General features: G+C 42.3%; 1 protein-coding gene across 1 annotated transcript in view; it reads right to left on the bottom strand.

Annotated features, from left to right (window-relative positions):
- LOC131974411 (uncharacterized) overlaps window positions 1-20,383 on the bottom strand; it is a 291,428-nt gene that overhangs the window by 172,297 nt on the left and 98,748 nt on the right. The window contains exons 5-6 of the mRNA XM_059336707.1: window positions 4,731-4,855; window positions 3,229-3,372 (exon numbers count right to left, since the gene is read on the bottom strand). Of these exons, the coding sequence (XP_059192690.1) occupies window positions 3,229-3,372; window positions 4,731-4,855 (269 nt within the window). The remainder of the gene's footprint in view (window positions 1-3,228; window positions 3,373-4,730; window positions 4,856-20,383) is intronic.

Here is a 20,383-nt window from a genome sequence, read left to right as displayed (position 1 = left end):
TTATTTGTAAAGCAAATCAGGCTTGACTTAAACATTATAACATTGTATCACAAAATGTAACAAATAATTGAATTAAAATAATATGATAAAGAATAAGAATAATAAACAATACAATTGATTAGATCAGCCTCTATTGTCACAAATACAGCTAAAAATGTGAATCCTACAGTAAAGATATGGCTCATATGGAAACACTTATTTCCTATCGATGACTGACAGTTTGAGTTTCTTGCTCAGTACAATGTTTTTGCACAAACCTGGAAGCAGACACTGGCTTTCCTGCATTGGTCCAGAAAGACAGCAGCAGACAAGGAAACACTCACAAGGACAAAGAACTCTTACTGCTACAATCTAAGGTCAATCAGTAGTGTTGACAGCTAAATTAACAAGTGCTACAAGCACCGTTACATTTGGCTCCCGACTGTGTAACAATGGATGGATATACTAATACACTGTCAGACAGATATTCATAAATAAATCAATATCTATAAATAAGCGAATGGAAAGAAAAAATATATATTGCTCCGGTAGATTTATGACCATCATCGGCCACATGGAACACACACACAGGCCTGTGCAGTGGTCAGGTTAGTGGGAGGCAGTCAAGAGAGATAAGGCGCCAAACAGGTCTAAATCCCTCCTGAAGCGGTCTTGATGGACAGACAGGCCACCATTAACAATGCGGTGGCTTGTGAGAGCAGCAGCTGATGGAAAGATACCCTGGCATTTGCTGTGTTAAGAAGTGGCCCTTAAAGATTTCACACTTCCAATTTCTTTGAATTATCTGCCATCTCCAGCCTGTCACTCAGCCTGACAATCTCAGATTCTTGCTCACTGAGGCACCAGGCTGGTTATTGACAAAGCAATCCGCCGTGATACAGCAAAGCCTGATAAAACATTAGTCAAACAACACGACGTACAACTCTAGACCCACCTCGCACATGGGTGGATGCTCACACTCTTCCTCTGTTATATTTCTATTCATAGCTGATAAAATACACTGCGTTTCACACAATATATTGAGCATAGTTTAAGTACAGTATACTACAGTATACTCTGTGATTTGGTGTGACCTGAAACTTTGTGAAAACATAGCAGAGAGTCTCTGACATGTATCTCCATTTGCTTGATTGTAGTGAACACAGCAGAATAGATTTGTTAAGGTCCACAGGCAGTGATGACAGCCAATGCCGGTATGACACTCAACAGACTGCTTATCAGATCTTTAATGGTTTGATTCGCTTGCTGCTCCAGACAGGCCATGATAGAAATATCACAACATCCCCATTACCCTCAGCATTCAGAACATAGTGCACAGCCTGTGCTTTTTATGAATTATTGAAAGCAGACAGATTACGCTGCAAGGCTGGAAGTCCAGAGGCATGCTGCAGATGCTGCCGAGCAAAACGGTAACATCAGAAGTGTGTTTTTGTTCTTTTTTTTAACAGGTCTGCATCAGATTAGAGAAGGTGGCCGTTTGGATAAGAGTATAGGTGCATGGAAAAAGGAAATAGTGGGAGGGGTTTGGACATGTGTGTATGTCTGTGCACATGTGTGAGTCTGTGTTTGTTGCAAAGGATGATGAGGGTGAAGGGCATAGTGTCAGGGCTTGTCTGACATGTGGCCTGGTGGGTTGGCTGGATGGTTGGTTTGCCGTCTAGATGGCTGGTTGGGTGCAGCCCAGCTCAAGCCTGGCAACTCTCTCTCTCTCTCTTTCTCTCTGTGTCTCTCTCTCTCCCTGGAGTGACGGGCTGAGACATTAAGACAGGCGTTTTAATTAACTGTGCCACTCTTCCACCTGCTGCCCTCAATATGCTCCGGCCCAGGCAAGCTGTCTCTCATACCACTGACTCTCTTGCTCTCCTTTTGCTCTGTCTTTCCCATCTCTCTATCATTTTTCCACACTTTTTCTGTTCTTCCTCTCCTTTTCTTTCCAATTTTCAAATCTCACTCTCCATCACTCCCGACTTGCTTTCCCTAACCTCTCTTTTCTCTCTCTTGTGCGTCCCTCCTCAGTTTGACCCTAATAAATGAAAACTCATACCAATAGACAAGGAGATTCCATAAGGCTCATACGACAGAATTAGCCAATTTCTTTTTTTTTGAACTTGCAGAGAATTAATTTCTACATGTGTCCTGTTCTACTGACCCTCTAACTACACCCCACCCATCCCACACACACACAGGCACACACATATACAGTGCGTACACACTCTCACGCTCTTCAAATCTATCTGGTAATTCAGCTCTGCCCGACACTCATCAGGCTATTCATTACGGCCTGATTGGAGATGGATATTTCTGTTCCCTCATGACAGAATGGAGCTAGGGATCAAACTGGGGACATTACAGGATTTAGAAGAGCAAGTGCAACACACAGCCGCTTGGTGTGTGTGTCTGTACACTTGGTCATGTCTGTGTGTGTGTGGGTGTGAATGCGTGTTCATAAATGTTTGTATTAATATGTGTAAATGTATGCCTGACCATTTAAAAGTCTCATTTAGTGCTGTGACTCCTATGGTTTAATCATTTAGATCATAAATTGAGAATTAATTCAAACAGAACGGAGCAACAAATGATCCACTTTTAGCACTCTACTTAAATTGTATTACACTTTTAATGGGGTTAATAATAGACGGCATTAGCAACACAGGAAAACGACTCTACAAAGTGTTGTATTAAAAGGATTAATGTCCTCCCTTCAGAATTTAAGCAAGGTCTTGAAGATACAGCTAAAACTAACAAATGACCCAGCTCTGGCTCCATGATGGGGCCTCAGTCGCAGCCATACTACAGTAAGAAGACAGCAACTGGGGCCAATATATCAGCCAGGGAGCATTCATCTGCTGTGTGAGGAGAAGTGACTTTGAAGTTCTCCGCAGTGAGGTGAAAGAGCAGCTGTGGCCTCAACCTCTGTGTTTATGTAGCCGCACTGGCCCTGGGAGAGCTTTTAATGAATGATGCGGATAGATGGACACCACAGCTAAAAGCACACACTCACACGTCTGTGTGAGGGCCAAGACACACACCGAGGATTTACGCGCACTTTATGTTGAATTCGTGGACATGTCGGCATGTACACGCAGGCGTGTACTCAGTGTCTGCATGTGCTATGTGCAGAAAAATACATCTATAACAGCAGACAGAAGGTGCTGCTGGATTTGGTTAACATAGAAAAAGTCAATATTAAACTGCCCTGATAGGATTTAAACATAAGAAGGGACTAACCTGTTAGAAGCAGGCTATGCCAACATCCTCCAGCAATGTCTCTCACTGGCGAGCTTGGTGGCGTCACTTCCTCTGGGATAAGGATGTTCCTCGTTATGTTCCCACATGCACGTCCACAGCCCCACTGAAACAACCTGCCGTCACCTGCATGTCATCAGGGTGCAAGTGAAATATAATTTCCAATGAAGGAAAAAAATAATGAGAGCAGAAGATTATATATATATATACAGTATACTGTATGTATGTACTGTTTCAAAGTTTAGAATCTGAGTTGTCATTACAAATGCAGTCCAGAAAGGTATTATGAAGTACTACCCTTATTCCAAAAAAGTAAGGACGTTGCCTGAAATGTAAATAAAGCAAAATGTGATAATTTGCCTTTGTGACACATAATTAATTGAAAACTGAACAAATACATTTTTTATGTTCAAATTGATACACTTGTGTTTTTGGCAAGTACGAACTGATTTTTAATTAGATCTATTCTGTTTTTAATTTTGTTGTACACTGTATCCCAACTTTGTGTAATCTGGGTTGTATTATGACAGGAATATGATCATCTCAACTGATAGAGGATTTCTTGGACTCTGTGCAGTTTCTCCATTAATTGCAAAGTATAGCAGGGGCCTCTAACCCCCTGCAGCTCATCTTGCACGTCTCTCCAGCACGCCTCCAGGAGCATGTTGTCCTTGTTGTGCTGCTGCTGCATGGGGCCTCTGGTGATAAATTATGGATGCAACGCAAAAGCTGTAAAATTTGTTGTATCTTCCATTATCTTCATGTTAAAGGCCACAAAAGCTCTTCAGTGAAGTCAGCCATTAAGAAATGACAGGTATTGCTATCAGGCTTCTTTATAGCCTATTACCTGCAATGACAGCAGCTGCTGCTGCACCACTGTACGGCCTATCACATTATTTGCAGCTAAAGTCAGCTACTGTGTCATTTCGCCTCATTTTCTTGACAGTGCTATCATAAATCCATTGGGCTGCAGGGGAAACTGTCGACTACCTCGATTATCTTCATAGCCTGAATGAATTCTGAAATGTATGTAACAGGCAATGACTGTTATGGATCAGGAGCCAGGGCCATATTCACGCTAACTCTGTCTCTCTCCCTCCTTGTCTCTCTCTCAGGTGATGTGCTGATCGAGGGCTCGAGGGCTCTGATATTCGCATAAAATTGAGTAAAGTAGGTGAACTTTGAAGCACACAGTGACAGCTCATGAGAAGTGACGTCAGCTCCCTTTCTTAAAGATATTGTCCAGTTGATTTGTGCCAGTGCATTTTACGGAATAAAAAAATCTTGCATAATAGGTGAAGGGTCAATGATAAGACCCACCTCTTGTTTGTTGGAGAATATTAAAGAAAAAGAAATACATTTAATTGGCCATATGGAACATGTTGACAATTATATATGGCTGCATGCAAAGTTTTAAATGTTTATTTATTAAATGCTTACAGTTGATTGCATGTGTATCAGAGCCGCACACTGCATTACTGTACCTGTCAGTGCAAGATTGTGGTTTGCCCCACAGGTGACCTTCGACACACGGTCCACACACTCAACAAAGCGAGGAACAACCACATTTTCATCAGAACCACTGCCAATTTGTCCATAATCATTCTGCCTGTAGGGAGAAGAGTATAAACACATAATTAAAAACATAATTAATTACCTGCGGCCATCATCTTCATAACGTTTTATCGCATTTTAAACTATATACAGCACCATTTCAAAGCATGAAAATATTGCACACCTTTCAATTTCTATAGGGTAAAATAAATAATCAAATCAATTAAACTATTGCAGTGAGCAGTTTCCACTGGGGACTGTGGAACATATGCGTTTCCTCCCATTTCTACGAATACTCTTTGTGACAATAACGAGACACAGCCCTATCAGAAGTGAAACACCTCACTAACTAATTAGACTCTCAGGCTGCAGTCTGACAAAATAAAAAGAGAAAAGTGCTTGAAGGAAGACTTGCTCTCCCGCAATTTGCATCTGCCACTTTTTACTGCATCTGTTCCAAGTGCCATTCAACGTTCTCTTCCTCCTTTTGTTGGGAAGTGTTGAGCCCCAACTATTTAAGCTCACCTCCTACCTACCCAGAGCTTTGTTCCTGCTCCTCTGCAGACCAGTAATGAGCCAACCGCCACAAAACCGCTAGGAAATTAATGACTCATTACGGATGGGGCCTAGACCGCTCCACAGCCTCTCCTCCTCCCCCGCTCCACCCCACATGCCCGCGTGTAATCCTCTCTCTCTCTTTCTCCCTCCCTCTTTCTCTCTCTTACTCTCATCCCTTCAGCCCATACAGAAAGACCCCAACACCTCCCTATCAATTAGAGCCTATTACAGGGCTCCCATGCTAGCAGGGCAAAGAAAGAAGGCCTTCACAGCTCAAGAGTGTGTGCAGCAGAGATTGGGAGACTTGAATGAGGAGCCTTAAGGTGCTCCTTTCACACCCTTGCCCTTATCCATTATGCCAGTCTGTAGAGCCCCCTAGGAGAGACGTGCAGCCCCAAGGACTTGGGGATGAAAATAAGTCAAGGGAGGGATTCTTGGTCACACCTTTTCCATTTTCCTTCTACTCCAGTGTCAAATTATATCATAACTAGTCCTTAAGCAAAGCAACATGGTCACTGTGCTCCTCTTTTAAATGGAGCGTTAGAAAAAGATGGTGAGATCCGAATGGTATGTATTAATCATACCATCTGTGTCTGCATTCATGGAAGGACAGACCGGGACGGATATTAACAAGATAAAGCAAATGCTGGACAAGCACCTTCACATGAAAATTCATGTGGTTATTGATTTCTTTTAGTTTCACTCCCTTTTACCCTCCATCGCATTCCCCTAGGCAATACCTACTTATTCATGGGACTGTTGGTCTTTGTTCAGAGCAAAAAAATACTGTTCTACATTGCCAGCATTTTAGAATATCTTTTCTTTTTTTCCCTGATAGGATATGTATCAGCTTTTCATTCAAGCACGCTATGCTCATTGGCTTTTGAAGCTATGGTGCATTTCAAGGCAATCCCTCTGAGAGTGAATGGGTGAGATCACATGGGTTTGAGGTGGTTTAGAATGGCAAATCCTGCTGAAAGTGTCATTTCCAGTCGGAGACATCAATTTGGTGTGTGAAACAGGGCCCCAGGAGAGCCCGATAGCCTGGGAGATTCCTGACAAGAGCAAAGGGCCTGGGGATCAGCTCATACTCACCTGGATAAGACAGGCATTTCACAAAGCGCTTCAAATACATGGAGCAAAGTGAGCAAGGAGGAAGAGAGGCAGAAACATGATAGACAACTTAGAAAAAAAGAGTGCAGAGGGAATGTAAAAAGAGAGGAGCTCTTTAACATCACTTTTATGGTATACAATACTAATTTACAGTAATTCCATTGGACTCATTAGTTGAACAGAGATTATCATAAAAATAAAATAACACTATTTAATTTATGCAGCAAAAAAAAAATGCAAATACTGAAGCAAATCAGGTTAGAAGCGAGGCAACTGCTTGTCCTTTTTGACTTTGATATTATTGTATATAGTAGTTATCTGCAAAAAAAAAGAAAAAATACACTAAACAAGAGTTGATCAATGACCCCCATCTGGGGAGGTTTGTCAAAGCCCATAAGTATGGTTAATAGGGAGATATTAAAACACTGTCATGTAAAAATTAAAAATCTAAATTATTGGCAGTGCTATTTCTAGCCAAACATTTTGGTAACTGTAAAACTGTGTACATAGGCAGCGGTATTAAGTCTAATATAAAGCCTCAATTAGCTAAAGTGAGAGCAAAATGGCTGATAATTATTGCACCAGCTCATTAGACTTGTTTTGACACTAAAACCACTTAAATCACTACACAGGCATATACACGAGCACAGATGCAAACACACACATGCAGATGTTAACAGTTTATTCCCATCATAATGAGGCAGATACTGTACAGGTTGGATTTTACTTGTTTAGATAAAAAACAAACTAAACACTTCAACCTAGATTTAATAGGGTCTTACCATTACATGATAAATTTATAAATCTGTCAATGGATGGTAAATTTAATGAACGGATAACTTCTACGAAAACAAATGGGAAGGGATTGTCATACAGCTTGTCACAGTACATGATCTGACTATTTTAGAGGCGTGATTGCGTATTTTTAACTGTGTTTTAACCTCACAAGGGCAGAAGGCAGCCAACGTAGCACAAAAACAGTACTTTTGAGTCTTAAGACAGTCTCAGTGTAAAAACCAATAATACAAAATGGGACAGCACTGTCGACTATTGATTTCATGAAAATATTATCTATGAAATGGTGAAGAGTACAAAAGCAAGGCAATCGCCTGCTGTACCTGCTATACATCTTGGCTAATAATGATACAGACTCCTAAGGAATAAAATCCTTGGGGCCGGCCATGAAAGTTTAAGATTCAATGCGGTAAAATACAATGTGCTGTAAAATATTAATGTGTGTGGTAAAATTATGCTGGTGGTAATATTTTAGATTGCTGCTGTCTGTAAAAGAGGCATATCTGTATTTATTTACAAGCAGGGGTAGTGGATGGGGGGCTTTGTTTGAAGCCACGTTTATGAATATCGACTCAGGCTCCAAGGTAAGTGGCTATAAATCTGCGAGAGGATCTTTGTAAAGTTCCCTTGGAGGACATAACTTCAGGTCTAACCGCCTCCTTCCTTCACTTGACTTTTAAACATTTAGATGTAGCCCGGCCAACTGCATTTAGAGCAGCTTCTAAATTATGAAGGGTTCTATTTTGAGAGTCCAAGTGTTAACCAATCAAAGTTGATAAATAGTGGCAATAGATTTCTCTAGGACAGAAACAGAGGCGTGTTTGGCCCTTGATCTAATAATAATAATAATAATAATAATAATAATAATAATAATAATGCATCGGTTTTATATAGCGCTTTTCAAAATACACAAAGACGCTTTACAAAAAACACAGAGTGAACAAATGTACAATACATACAATACATAAATATTCAAAAACAACAATACAGTGGATAGGAAAGAGACAGAGGGTGGAAAATGATTTATCAGGTGTTGTAAGTGATGTTGAAGAGGTGGGTTTTGAGTTGACTTTTGAAAGACGGCAGTGAGTCGGAATTTCGGATGGCCAGGGGGATGGAGTTCCAGAGGGTAGGGGCGGCAATGGAAAAAGCTCTGTCCCCTATGGTGCGGTATTTGGTCCTGGTGATGATGGTGAGGGTGTTGGCGTCAGTGGAGCGTGTTCGGTGGGGGTGAATGGGGCGATGGAGGAGATCTGTCAGGTATGAAGGGGCAAGGTTGTTTAGGGCTTTGTAGGTGGTGAGGAGGATCTTGAAGTGTATGCGTTGTTTTACGGGAAGCCAGTGAAGTTGACGGAGGATGGGCGTGATGTGTTCTCTGGAGGGGGTGTGGGTGAGCAGTCGGGCAGCGGAGTTTTGTACATATTGCAGTTTTTGAAGGACAGTGGAGGGGAGGCCATACAGGATGCTATTGCAGTAGTCGAGTCTGGAGGTGATGAAGGCATGAGTTAGTGTTTCAGCGGCTGAGAAGGAGAGAGTGGATCGAAGGCGTGCTATGTTACGGAGGTGGAAGAAGGATATTTTGGTGACGTTGTTTATGTGTGACTTGAAGGAGAGTGCGGGGTCCATGTAGATGCCAAGGTTTCTGACCAGGGGGGAGGGAGTGACAGAGTGACCATCGATACAGAGTGTGAAGTTCTCGGAGGTGGGGAGGGTGGATTTTGGGCCGAAGATTATAATTTCAGTTTTACTGCTGTTGAGTTTGAGGAAGTTGTGGTCCATCCAGGTTTTTATGTCGGTGAGGCAGTTGGTGAGGGTGGAGAGAACAGTTGGAGTGATGGTTTTGGTGGTGATGTAGAGTTGAGTGTCGTCGGCATAGCAGTGAAAGTGAAGTCCATGGCGGCGGATGATGTGACCAAGTGGGAGCATGTAGAGGATGAAGAGGATGGGGCCAAGCACTGAGCCTTGGGGGACTCCGTGTGAGACAGGGGTGGTGTGGGATGTGTGATTGTTTATTGCGATGTAGTGAAATCTTTCAGACAGGTATGAGTTGAACCAGGAGAGGGCGGAGTCGGTGATGCCTATGGATGTCAGGCGGCTGAGGAGGATGGAGTGGTTGACGGTATCGAAGGCAGCACTGAGGTCCAGGAGGAGAAGAATGGTGAGAGAGCCGGAATCAGATGAGAGTAGGAGGTCGTTTGTGACTTTGATTAGAGCTGTTTCAGTGCTGTGGTGGGTTCGAAAGCCAGATTGGAATGTTTCATATAGGTTATTGGAGAGGAGGTAGGTCTTGAGTTGAATTGCGATGGCTCTTTCCAGTAGTTTTGAGATGAATGTGAGGTTGGAGATGGGTCTGAAATTGCTGGGGTCGTCGGAGTCAAGACCAGGTTTTTTAAGGAGAGGCGTGATAGCAGCAAGCTTGAGAGGTGGGGGGACAGTGCCAGAGGTAAGAGAGGAGTTGATGATGTCAGTGATAAGTGGGGCGACAGAGGTGAAACAGGCTTTGACGAGTTCAGAGGGCATGGGGTCCAGGGGGGAGGTGGATGATTTCATGGTGGAGAGTATTTTAGAGAGGTCTGCTGTGGTTATTGGTGAGAAGGTAGAGAGCCGGTGGTCTGAGGATGAAGGGGGTGTGGGTTCAGGGACCGGGGTGGAGGCAGAGGAGGTTGCAAGCTGGTTGTGGATGTTCTCTATTTTGGAGTTGAAAAATGAAATGAGGTTGTTGCATTTCTCCGGGGTGAATGAGGATGAAGTGTTGTCGTGGGGCTTGAGGAGTTTATTTATGGTGGAAAACAGAGTGCGTGGGTTGGAGGATCCAGAGTGAATGATGCCAGAGTAGTAGACAGAACGGGCTTTGTTTAGTGCTGATTTGTAGAGGTTTGTGTGCTCTTTGTATGTGAGGGCATGTACTGTGAGACCGGTTTTCCTGTGAAGTCGTTCCAATTGTCGCAGTTGTTTTTTGAGTTTGTGAAGTTCCGGGGTGAACCAGGGAGCCGAGTGAGTAAAGGTGACAGTTTTGGTTTTCAGGGGGGCCAGATTGTTTAGGCATGAAGACAGTGTGTTGTTGTAGATGTTGACGAGGTCCATGGGGGTTGGATTTGCAGGGAAGGTGAGACTGGAAAGTGTGTTTGCTATGCAGGTGGAGAGAGAGACTGGGCAGATGGATTTAAGGTTGCGAAAAGTGATTTTGCGGTCCTGTTTGGGTTGGAGGGCGGGAGTGTCAGCGACGAGTGTGATGGCCAGGTGGTCAGATATGGAGAGGTCGGTGCTGGAGATATTGTGGATGTGGAGGCCGGTGGAGCAAACCAGGTCTAAGATGTGGCCACGGTTGTGGGTGGGAAAGTTGATGTGTTGTGTGAAGCTGAGGCAGTTGATTAGGTCCAGAAAGTCCATGGCGTTTTTGCAGTCCGGGGAGTCAATATGGAGGTTGAAGTCGCCGAGGAGTAAAACAGATGGTGAGATTGAGGAGAGTGCGGTGATGAATTCAGAGAGTTCTGATAGAAATGATGGGTTGGGTTTGGGTGGACGGTAGATGATTGCAATGATGAGAGGTTTAGGGCCGGGTAGTTTAAAAGCCAGGTGTTCAAATGATGGAGCAGCAGGGATGGAGAGAGGGCGAGGTTGGAGGTCTTGTTTGTAGATGGCAGCGATGCCCCCTCCTCTGCCCTCAGGACGTGGGTTGTCCAGGTAGGAATATCCAGTGGGGGTGGTTTGATTTAGTGAGAAATAATCCAGGGGTTTTTGCCATGTTTCATTGAGGCACAGAAGGTCAATTTGTTGGTCGATGATGAATTCATTGAGAATAAGACTTTTATTGTTGAGTGATCTTGTGTTGAAGAGGGCGATTTTTAGGTGCTTTTGTTTTGAAATTGATGGGACGGAAGTAGGAATTTGACGGAGGCTGAAGGTGTTCACTCTGGACGCATTCTGATGACGTGAGCTGTTGTGATGACGCGGAGAGCAGGTGCGGGAGCCGGTGGGTGAGCTGCGGTCAGACCAGAGCGCTGGGATGAAGTTTTCTGCGGTGGAACTGTAAATAAACTTGCGGCGGGACCCTCGATGAATGTAGCGGGGACGGAGGAGAAGTCGAGAGTTTTTTAAAGTGGTGATGAGTTCGGTTGAAGGAGGAATTTGGGGAATGAGCTGACGGAGCTGCAAGGATGAGTAGCGAAGTGCCATGTCCGAGGCTGTGAAGAGGCAAACGCTGGAGATGGATGGTGACCGGTGAAGAGGCAGAAGGTGGAACAGGATCAACAACCACAGCGTGGTGGATGGAGAGACCAGCCCGCTTGGGCCCATCAGGGTTGGAGGCCGGAGAAAGCCAACGTAGCCGTGCAGCTAGCTCAGGGAGCCGCCACCACTGGCTAGTTAGCCGGCTCGAGTCGGAGGGTAGCGGTCCCAGCCAGCAAGGGGCTAGACCGCACCGAGACAGGTGGAAACCTGCCCGGATCTCTACCCTCAACTTAGCGGCGATGGAAGCCGTCCACTGAATGGGAGCAGGGTTGGTTTGGGAAGAAGGCAGCGGGCCGAAGCAGCCGCACCGGTACAGGTGGAGATCCGTCCGGGTTTACCTTCGACCAGGTTGCGGGGATGGATCCTTCGACACCGTGCGGTGAGTGTCCAGGCTAACACACTGCACAGAACACTGAGAGGGGCTCTGAAACAGTAGCCTAGCACCACCGTCGATGTTGCTTTGAGAAAAATCCAGGTAGATTTAGCCGAGAATGTAAAGAACGTAAAAAGTTTTTAGAGTTTTTAGAGCGAGAAGCGGCAGCCAAGCGCGCCAGCGTCCTCTCGTCTCCGAATCATTCTTTGACAGGAACAAAGAAGGCTGTTTATGGGTTTATGGGTTTGGGGAATACCGAAATGGATCTCTGCACAACCTGCTATGTTCCAGATGTTGACTTGTATCTACGCAGCGGAAGATGCCCTTAAACCCTCGAGACCCACACACCATACACCCACACTTCCTTAAATACCACATACTTTGCTACGCTATTCATTATTTTTAGCATTCAACTTTGCAGTCAGATCTTTCCATGCTAGTCACTCTGGGACAAGATGATGAGAACTGTGGACTACTTGAAGTCGAGTGCATGACCTGTGCTAATGAGAGGAGCATTACTTGCTGTATGATCAAAAGATCATGTATCACACAGATCATATCACCTTAGGCTATCGAGACCAGCTGGAAGAGTTCTATAGGTCCACATCAGATGAACCTTTAGTGGATGACTCATTCACACCTTCTTTTTTTCTTATTTTAGACATGTTTATCTATTTATTTTGGCTCAAGGTTCTAAAGTTCAGATCACAGGGGTGATTGCATTAGTAATGGTGCTGCAGTTGGCTGACCTGGAGATGATGGACACAGAGGTCCGTGTCCTCCAGCTATGATGATCACATAGGAGCCTGGATGGAGCCGGGATTAAGAGGACTGATTTCTTTTCTGGTTGAGTTCAAAGGGCTCAATCAAAGTGTTTCGCTGCTGAACTCTTGCCCCCCACTTTAAATGCAAAATTAACTAAGGAGTGGTGATACGGGTAAACCCTGCGAAAATACTATTTTTGTTTTTTTCTGCACAGCGATGAACGCAGCAACAGTTGATGTCACCACGCACTAATAAATGGCTGGAAAGCTGCATTGATCCAGCCATCTAATTCCGAGAAAATAGCTTCCTCCTGAGCTAAATTGGAGAAAATTGACAACCTCCCATTAAAGGCCCATCTCTCTCTTTCACTCGCTTCTCTTTCTTTCTTCCCATTTCCATTTCTTTCTCCCCAGTGTGCCTCCTGCTTTCTCAGGGCTAATCCTCGCAGCCTCTTCGTTTATGTAGACCTCAGCTATCTCTCTCTCGCCATTCTGACTCTGACGCTAGCTGACACAAGGTATCAGTTCACACTATGAACACACAGAGAGAGGTGCTAAACAAGGACTACAGGACATGTCACAGCACACTTAAAGGGATTCACAGTAATACAGAGGGAGTTCAGATGTGGCAGAGTGCACAGAGGATGTTCACTAACAAATACGACATACTGTACACAGGCAAATCTCTTTTGTCTTGGTAGACAGCACAGTCATGAATTCATAATATGGCTTTAATTTGGGTTAATCAATCCTATTTTTTACACTTTTACACAAATAACTTTTTGGGGATTTGTATTTTAAATGTAATGCTCAAAATCATAAGCCCTTCTATTGCTACTGAAGAAGTAAATACTTCCTCTTCTGAGATTCTAACCTTTTTTTTTTTTGAGACACCGTGTGTGTTTGCAGTTATGATGGTTATAGTGTGCTCCTGAGATCTAATGCAATTAAGCTATGTTTAGTGCTTAATCAGTCTTGATTACCTGTTGAACGTTGCAGGCAGCCTCCTGGCTCTCTGAGACATGCAGGTTGAGTTGCACTAATTAAAAGTGATGCAGGCATGAGAGCGAAAGAAATGTATAAATATAAATAAATATAATCCATGATTTTAAAATTGCAACAAAACAATTGTGGCCTGTTCTCATACCCAAACAGAACCTCGATGTTTTTATGTCTCCATGTGTGTTGTTGATTCTATGATTATTATCTCTATTATTATCTCTGTTTTCGAGATTTAAACCCTACAAAATTTTTTTTTTTATAGTTTTTTATACATACATCCTAGGAACCCACCTAAACATAATGTGGCCCTCTAAACATAAAGACCCATTGGTAGATATTCAATTCAAGCATATGCCAATAAGAAACGGTTTTTAGGGAAAATTTAATCTCAAGATCGCCCCATCTACAACTGCTTAAAAAGTGGTCCATGTCCCCAAAGTTAGTGCAATCAGTGTATATTTTTTTTCCTCCTCTCACTTCCTGTTTTGTGACTGAAAATCGTGCGGAGCCCACACCACTTTAAGCCAGTATTTACAGTTACGATCTGGCTGTTGTTTTCCAAGGAGCCGAGCTGTGCTTTGCCTTTTTTTTTTTTTTTTTAATTTCATTTAGCTGTAAGGCAGAGTGTGATAAGACAGAACGAAGACTTCCCTCATAACGAGGCACATGCCAAGTCTGACATAATCCAATCTGGTCCATTTTCATCAGCTTTTGTTTTGTGTTTTTTGCTTCTCTTTTGGACTTTCCTTTGGTTCCAACGATGGCTCAAAAACCTGAAATGACACAATTCGGTCGCACTTGTATGGCGGTGAGGCTGCAATCCAAACGGCTTTTCTGTAGAGAAATCCTTGAAGACCCACACACATTTAAATCTGGCCCTGGGGGCAACAGGCTCTAAACCACTGAGATAAAAAAACATCCAGGCCAAAAGCAGAAATATATATTTTAAGGGAGGGCTTACCATGGCAACAAAAAGGCATGTCAAACTTGTGGAAAGGAAGCATTCTGACTGAGGAGTAAACACAGACCAGTGTGCCCGTAGGAAAGCCTAGGAAAAGCTCTCCGCATATTAAAGGGCCCAGCCTCACACATGTATACAGCAGAAAGAGAGACAATGGCGGTAATAACAGGCGAGGCGTCAGGGTGCGGAAAAGACGGTTAAACGGTCATTTGTGAGAAGAAACGCAACAGGGCCTAATAGACGCTGTGCCATAGGCAGGATCTTGCAGAAAGAGACAAACGATGCCCTCTTAAGTGCGTTATTGGGCTTTAACAAGAAACATTTCCTCCGGTCCACTGGTCTGCAATGAGTCAAAACATTAACCGTTTACTAAGGAAGCTTATTTACTATATCAACACCTGGTTCAACAGAGACTCCAGATGTTTCTGTGTAACGTCAGGTGACAGATATAGTATCACACCAAAATATTTAGCTGAATATGAGCAGGAAGTGAGAATTGGTAACAGCAACTTTTTGGGAATAAATGGAGGCAAGAGAGACCATAAACAGGCATAAAAGAACAGCACCACTGGATGTTTTGTCCAGCTGTCCACATGTGGCTACATAAAGAAACACTCTCCGGTAAATCTCAAACTCCCTCGTCTCAAATTAACAGGAGGGAGGAGAAACCCGGCACCCCACTGCTCTGTGCCGCGCTGTGTCACCTTCATGGCGAGCCATCAATGCGCCATAAGGATATTTTCAATCCTCAATAATATCTGTAGGCAGCAAAACAATTTCAACAGAGAAGTGAAGCAAAGAAAAATAGATAGCAGGATTGTGACAAAACCTCGCTATATTCTTTTTCTATTCACACTCGTGCTATGAATGCTTACATTTCCACTGTAAACACAATCAGTGCTGTGCAAGAATGATGAAAAGCCGTTACTCTTATTATAGGAGAAAATAACAAGCTCTCATGAAGGGATTGATTGTTTTCAAATCGTAGATCTTTGTAAGAGGAGTGTAAAGTAGAGCTAAGTCTCCATTATAGGACGCTGCTGCTACATTGCTTTTGATTTTCTGTCAACATCCCTCTTACCAACCGGGGCACTGTATTTACTAAATGCATCGGGGCCAAGAAATGGATTGAATATATTGTTCGTCTTCTGCAATCCAAATTGTGTCAACCAGTTGGAGGTATTGCAGGTCTTTTATTCAGCGTGTCTCACTTTGCCAATGTTTATAGATACTGTAGGACTCTTCTGAATAGTTGACTGCACAATATGGGTGTAGTTACTGTAACAAAACTGAACATAAATTAACCGTGAACCATGCAAGCAGACAACTCACTGCTGCAAAGCTCTTTTTCTCTCATGCAGGGATTATGCAGAGAAAAAGGAGTCCCAAACCAAAGTAGAAAGTGTTCCACAAACATGTCCCTACACAAATCAATGCCTGTTTAATAAACATGTTTGGGTTTTTTTCAGTTTGTAAGTCTCGTGTTTTAACACGCAAACAGTGTTTTATGATGGTAATGATTATTGAAATGTTTCCAACAAATGACTTTGTGAAGTAGACGGGCACGGTCTATGTTAATGTTTATAATAAAATTGAAGGTAGTATAATATTTTAATGCCTTGTTTTGTGTTTTCTTGATGTCATACCGTCTTTTTACAGGAATGTAATTATTCAATATAAAAAAACCAAGGCTAGCATCACAATCCTACAGCAATAGAGCATATATGTGAAGATAAAAACAACAAGGTTTATACTGTTTATCTGCTTAACTTCACCACACACCAAAACTTACGTGCACACATACAGTAACCACACTCTCAGCTGTAAGTGAGCACATACAATACACCACAGAAAAACACACAGAACTTGCATCCTTCTCTGGTTACAGTATATATCTTTGGTTGCTAAGTTGCCCTACCCCACTGTCTATTATAAGTCAGTCATCTGCACCCTTCCCCTCTCCCTCAGAGTCATGGCCCCTCTGTCCCCTCTAAGTACCCCAATAAATTCAAATGTAATGCTCCTAAATGAGATCACTTACATGTGCCATTTCTCTTCAACCATATTTATCATCTAACACTTTGGCCTTCATTAACAAATGGCACTCAAGGGTGTGGTGGTGGTGGGTGATTCCTCATCTCTGCAGCGGGAGAGAGAGAGAGAGAGAGAGAGAGAGAGAGAGAGAGTCAGAGAGAGAGGGAAGGCTATCACCAAATGACACAAATTGAACTGAGTGGGGGTTAACACTTCACTTTGTGACGTAATTCTTGATACAAAGTCGCTAAGTGTTTCATGAGGTCAGCTACATTACTGGCCAGCAGATCCGTATAGATACTGTAAGCAAATCCAGACTCTAAGATTTTTTGGTTTCAATGGATGTCTTAAGATTTAAATTATTTTGTTTGCAAAACTTAAATAGAATGTGTAAACACTGCTGCGGCCACCCAGGATGCCAAAGATGCAAAGCTGACTCACTCTGTTCACCAAAACAGTTCAGAATCATAATTTAACCTGGAGCAACACACTCATACACACTCCTTCACAACACTATCAAACAGCAAATGTAAAAATCCAGAGGCCACCCACTGTCCAATGAGCATCAGCCAACTATTTTAGCATTTACATCGGTGGATTTAATTGGCTATGGTCTCCAGCATTGCGAGCCAGTGGGGTGCATTTGCATTCGACTACTCCTGTAATGTTGCACACCGTTCATCACTTAAGGTTAAGCCTACCTATTGTTAAATTTATAGTCCAACTATTCTTCCAGCTCTGGCACTCTCTCCTAATCTGCATTGGCAAAGAAAACGCTCAGTTTAGCTATTAATTATCACGACAATGGAAAGATGCACAAAGCAAGGGTAACCCCTTTTTTATTTCCTTTAATAAACATTTTAAAACAGCTTCATTATAATAATGTATTTTGATTAACGATGTTTACCACAGTGCTGGTAGTGAAAATTGCTTTCCCATAAATTAAACCAATAAAAGTTAGTTGATGAATTATTGCCTAAATGTAAAATGTTACAGTCTAATTCATTCACAGCAGCTCCACTCTATACAGTATCTACAAAATCTACATATTCATGGAATAATAAACATAATTAATTAATTTGATTTACCAACAAGTATACTGGAAATGGATATTTTTTTGTTTTCTTTCAATTTCAAATATTCATAGTTTAAATTATGAATTGATACAAATATATAGAATGGTAAGATTATGTGTTGCTGTAACTCACATTATGCAGTTATTGATTTCAGAAAATCTTAAAGAAAGTTTTTATGATATGCTTCATGTGCAGATACAGCACGGGCTTTCAAGACCAATTCAACGGAGCAACATGAATGTTTCTCTTAATATACAGTATGTTTAGGTGCATCTAATTCATATGATACATGGATGCATGTATAATGTACACACATACAGTATTCATGCACGCATTTTTTTTTACAATTAACTATTCATTCATAATTAATTTAACTTGTTTTTGCAACAGCCTCTAACTGTATAATGTGATCTAATAATTAACCTTTATTCACCTTTTGCATGAAAATGGATTTAAACAGATTTGCATTTACTATAATAAAGAATAATGGAAACTAAGTCATTTGTACTGTTATCTTCTTGGGGGTCAGATAAAAGAAAAGTACATAAGTGCAAAATCTTAATAAAGCAACAGAAAAGCCACTGAGTTGTTAGAGAGGTGTTTTTTTTTAAGTGGGTAGTTTGATTATAGGAAACTAGTTCCTCAACTGATATAATTTAGAATAAGCCATACAGACACAGCCCGGTCTGAGTGTAAAAGTAAATGCTGATATATTGACATTAAACCTGTCAGGTAAAATTAAACAGACACAATGCAATTTCACATGCGGAAATCAATTTTCACTCCTGACTCCATCTTGCGTTTTTTTTATTCAAATTATATTAATGGAACATAAATACGTTTTTTATCATAGCCACTTTCGGTTCCTGTCTGATAACTACTTGTTCATGCTGATTTCAAACAATGCTTTGCAAGTCTCTTGTATTTAACAGAGCAAAAGGCTGTGTACCCTCAAGGTAAATTTACTATCTCTCTCAAAAAATAAAAAAGCAAGAAAAAGGGGAAGCTTTGTGGGGCAAGTCTAACATTTTAACATCTCTGTGTTTCATCTAAATCACTGACAACAAAATAGCCTCTAGCATGATTCTCTCTCTCTCTCGCTCCCTCAAAGTTAACTATGACATCTGGCATGGGCTCTGAACACCATGACAACAGACACCAGACTACAGACACCACGGCAGCATTCAACAGTAGTGCAAGAAAAGAGACAGTGAGGAAGAGAGGGGGAGATACACAGCTTGTTAATGGGGTAGAATGCAATGTAAAGAGATCAGTAATTACCATTATTTAAACAACTCCCAATAACAAGTGGATTATGTAGAGCCTAGCTATTGTGAAGACAAGCGTCGCTCTAATGTTGATGCAAATCCTTTTTTTTCCTTTTTTTTGAGTTTCAAAATCTAGGAGCCATTGTCTTGACAAGGAACATATGCCAGTGATAATAAATGTAAGGTAAAATACATAATTTGTGCTAAGCTAATAACTGAGGACACACACTTGTTTTACAGTGAATATTTGTATGCATTATTCATTTAAGCATAAAGGATCCAGAGGAGATGGTACATGAGCCCCTCTGTGTGCCCTGGGGCTATTGTCATGGTGGGCATAATGGGAGGGGATTGTAGTGCAAATGTTGTCATCTGTATATCCTAATGCTGCAATTTAGGATGGAACTCTATGTGAATCATGACGAGAGGTCTGAAATGATGTGCAGATGAAGACAGAAGGAACGAGATGAATGAGTGACAGAAAGGGAGAGAGAAAGGAGGGAGAGAGTCTTGCCTTTGGTGAAGTGAGGAACTGTGGCAGGTAATACTCTGGACACTGCCACTCACTTTCCCAATCAGGCAGAAATTAGAATTTTAATAGACATTCAATTACATTCATTATTTTACATTTCTTCCTTGTGTCGGTCAAGACCCCTCTCCATTCAGATTTATCTCTGGAACACATTTTTGTTCAGGCAAAACGATGGATTGACAATGCAAGTGAAGAGTGAAGTCAATTTTGCTTGATGTCACTGACGGCTTAGCATGTAATTACTGTCACACATGCACAATAGCGGTACTTAGAGAAGTGCAAGAAAAATCAATTTAGTGTGCAGGACTGCAACTTAAGTAAAGAAGTACATAACTTTATTTGAAAGCGTAAGAGTGGAGGTTGTTTAAATGTGAATATATATAAATATATGTGGTGTTTTGGAAGTTCTTTCTCTCTCCTCTTAAGATCTGGGATGGATTGTCCAGCAGCACCCTCTTGTGGAACCTCAGCAAAATGCACGCTCTGTTCAGCACTGCAGCCTCTCTGCTCCCTTCTCTCTGCATCCTGCTGCAGCACTCCTCCTCCAGCTGGATCTTCCCTCCAGCCTCTTCCTGTCGGAGACGCCCAGCTACTTCCCCTTTCTCTCACGTTGCGCCTCCGTCTGTATTTCTTGCTCAGGCCTGCCGCGATCTTAGTGACCTCTTAGTCAAATATTTAGATGGTCGATTTCAACCCCTTTAAGGAACTGCCTCACTACCTCTCGCCATAAAGAAATCGATTGGATGAGTTCAAATGCCAGTGGAAATGTTCAAACATAAACAGGTTCATTGGGAGGCTATTGGGAGGAGTGTTGGCAGAGGTAGGAGTGTTGGTAGAAGGAGGTGGGGGTGGTTGGCGGCAAAGGGGGGGTCTGATG

This window comes from Centropristis striata, chromosome 7 (assembly GCF_030273125.1).
Source record: "Centropristis striata isolate RG_2023a ecotype Rhode Island chromosome 7, C.striata_1.0, whole genome shotgun sequence".
Classification (NCBI taxonomy): domain Eukaryota; kingdom Metazoa; phylum Chordata; class Actinopteri; order Perciformes; family Serranidae; genus Centropristis; species Centropristis striata.
The sequence above is the reverse complement of the archived record's forward strand: the minus strand, read 5'-3'. Positions and strand labels throughout refer to the sequence as shown.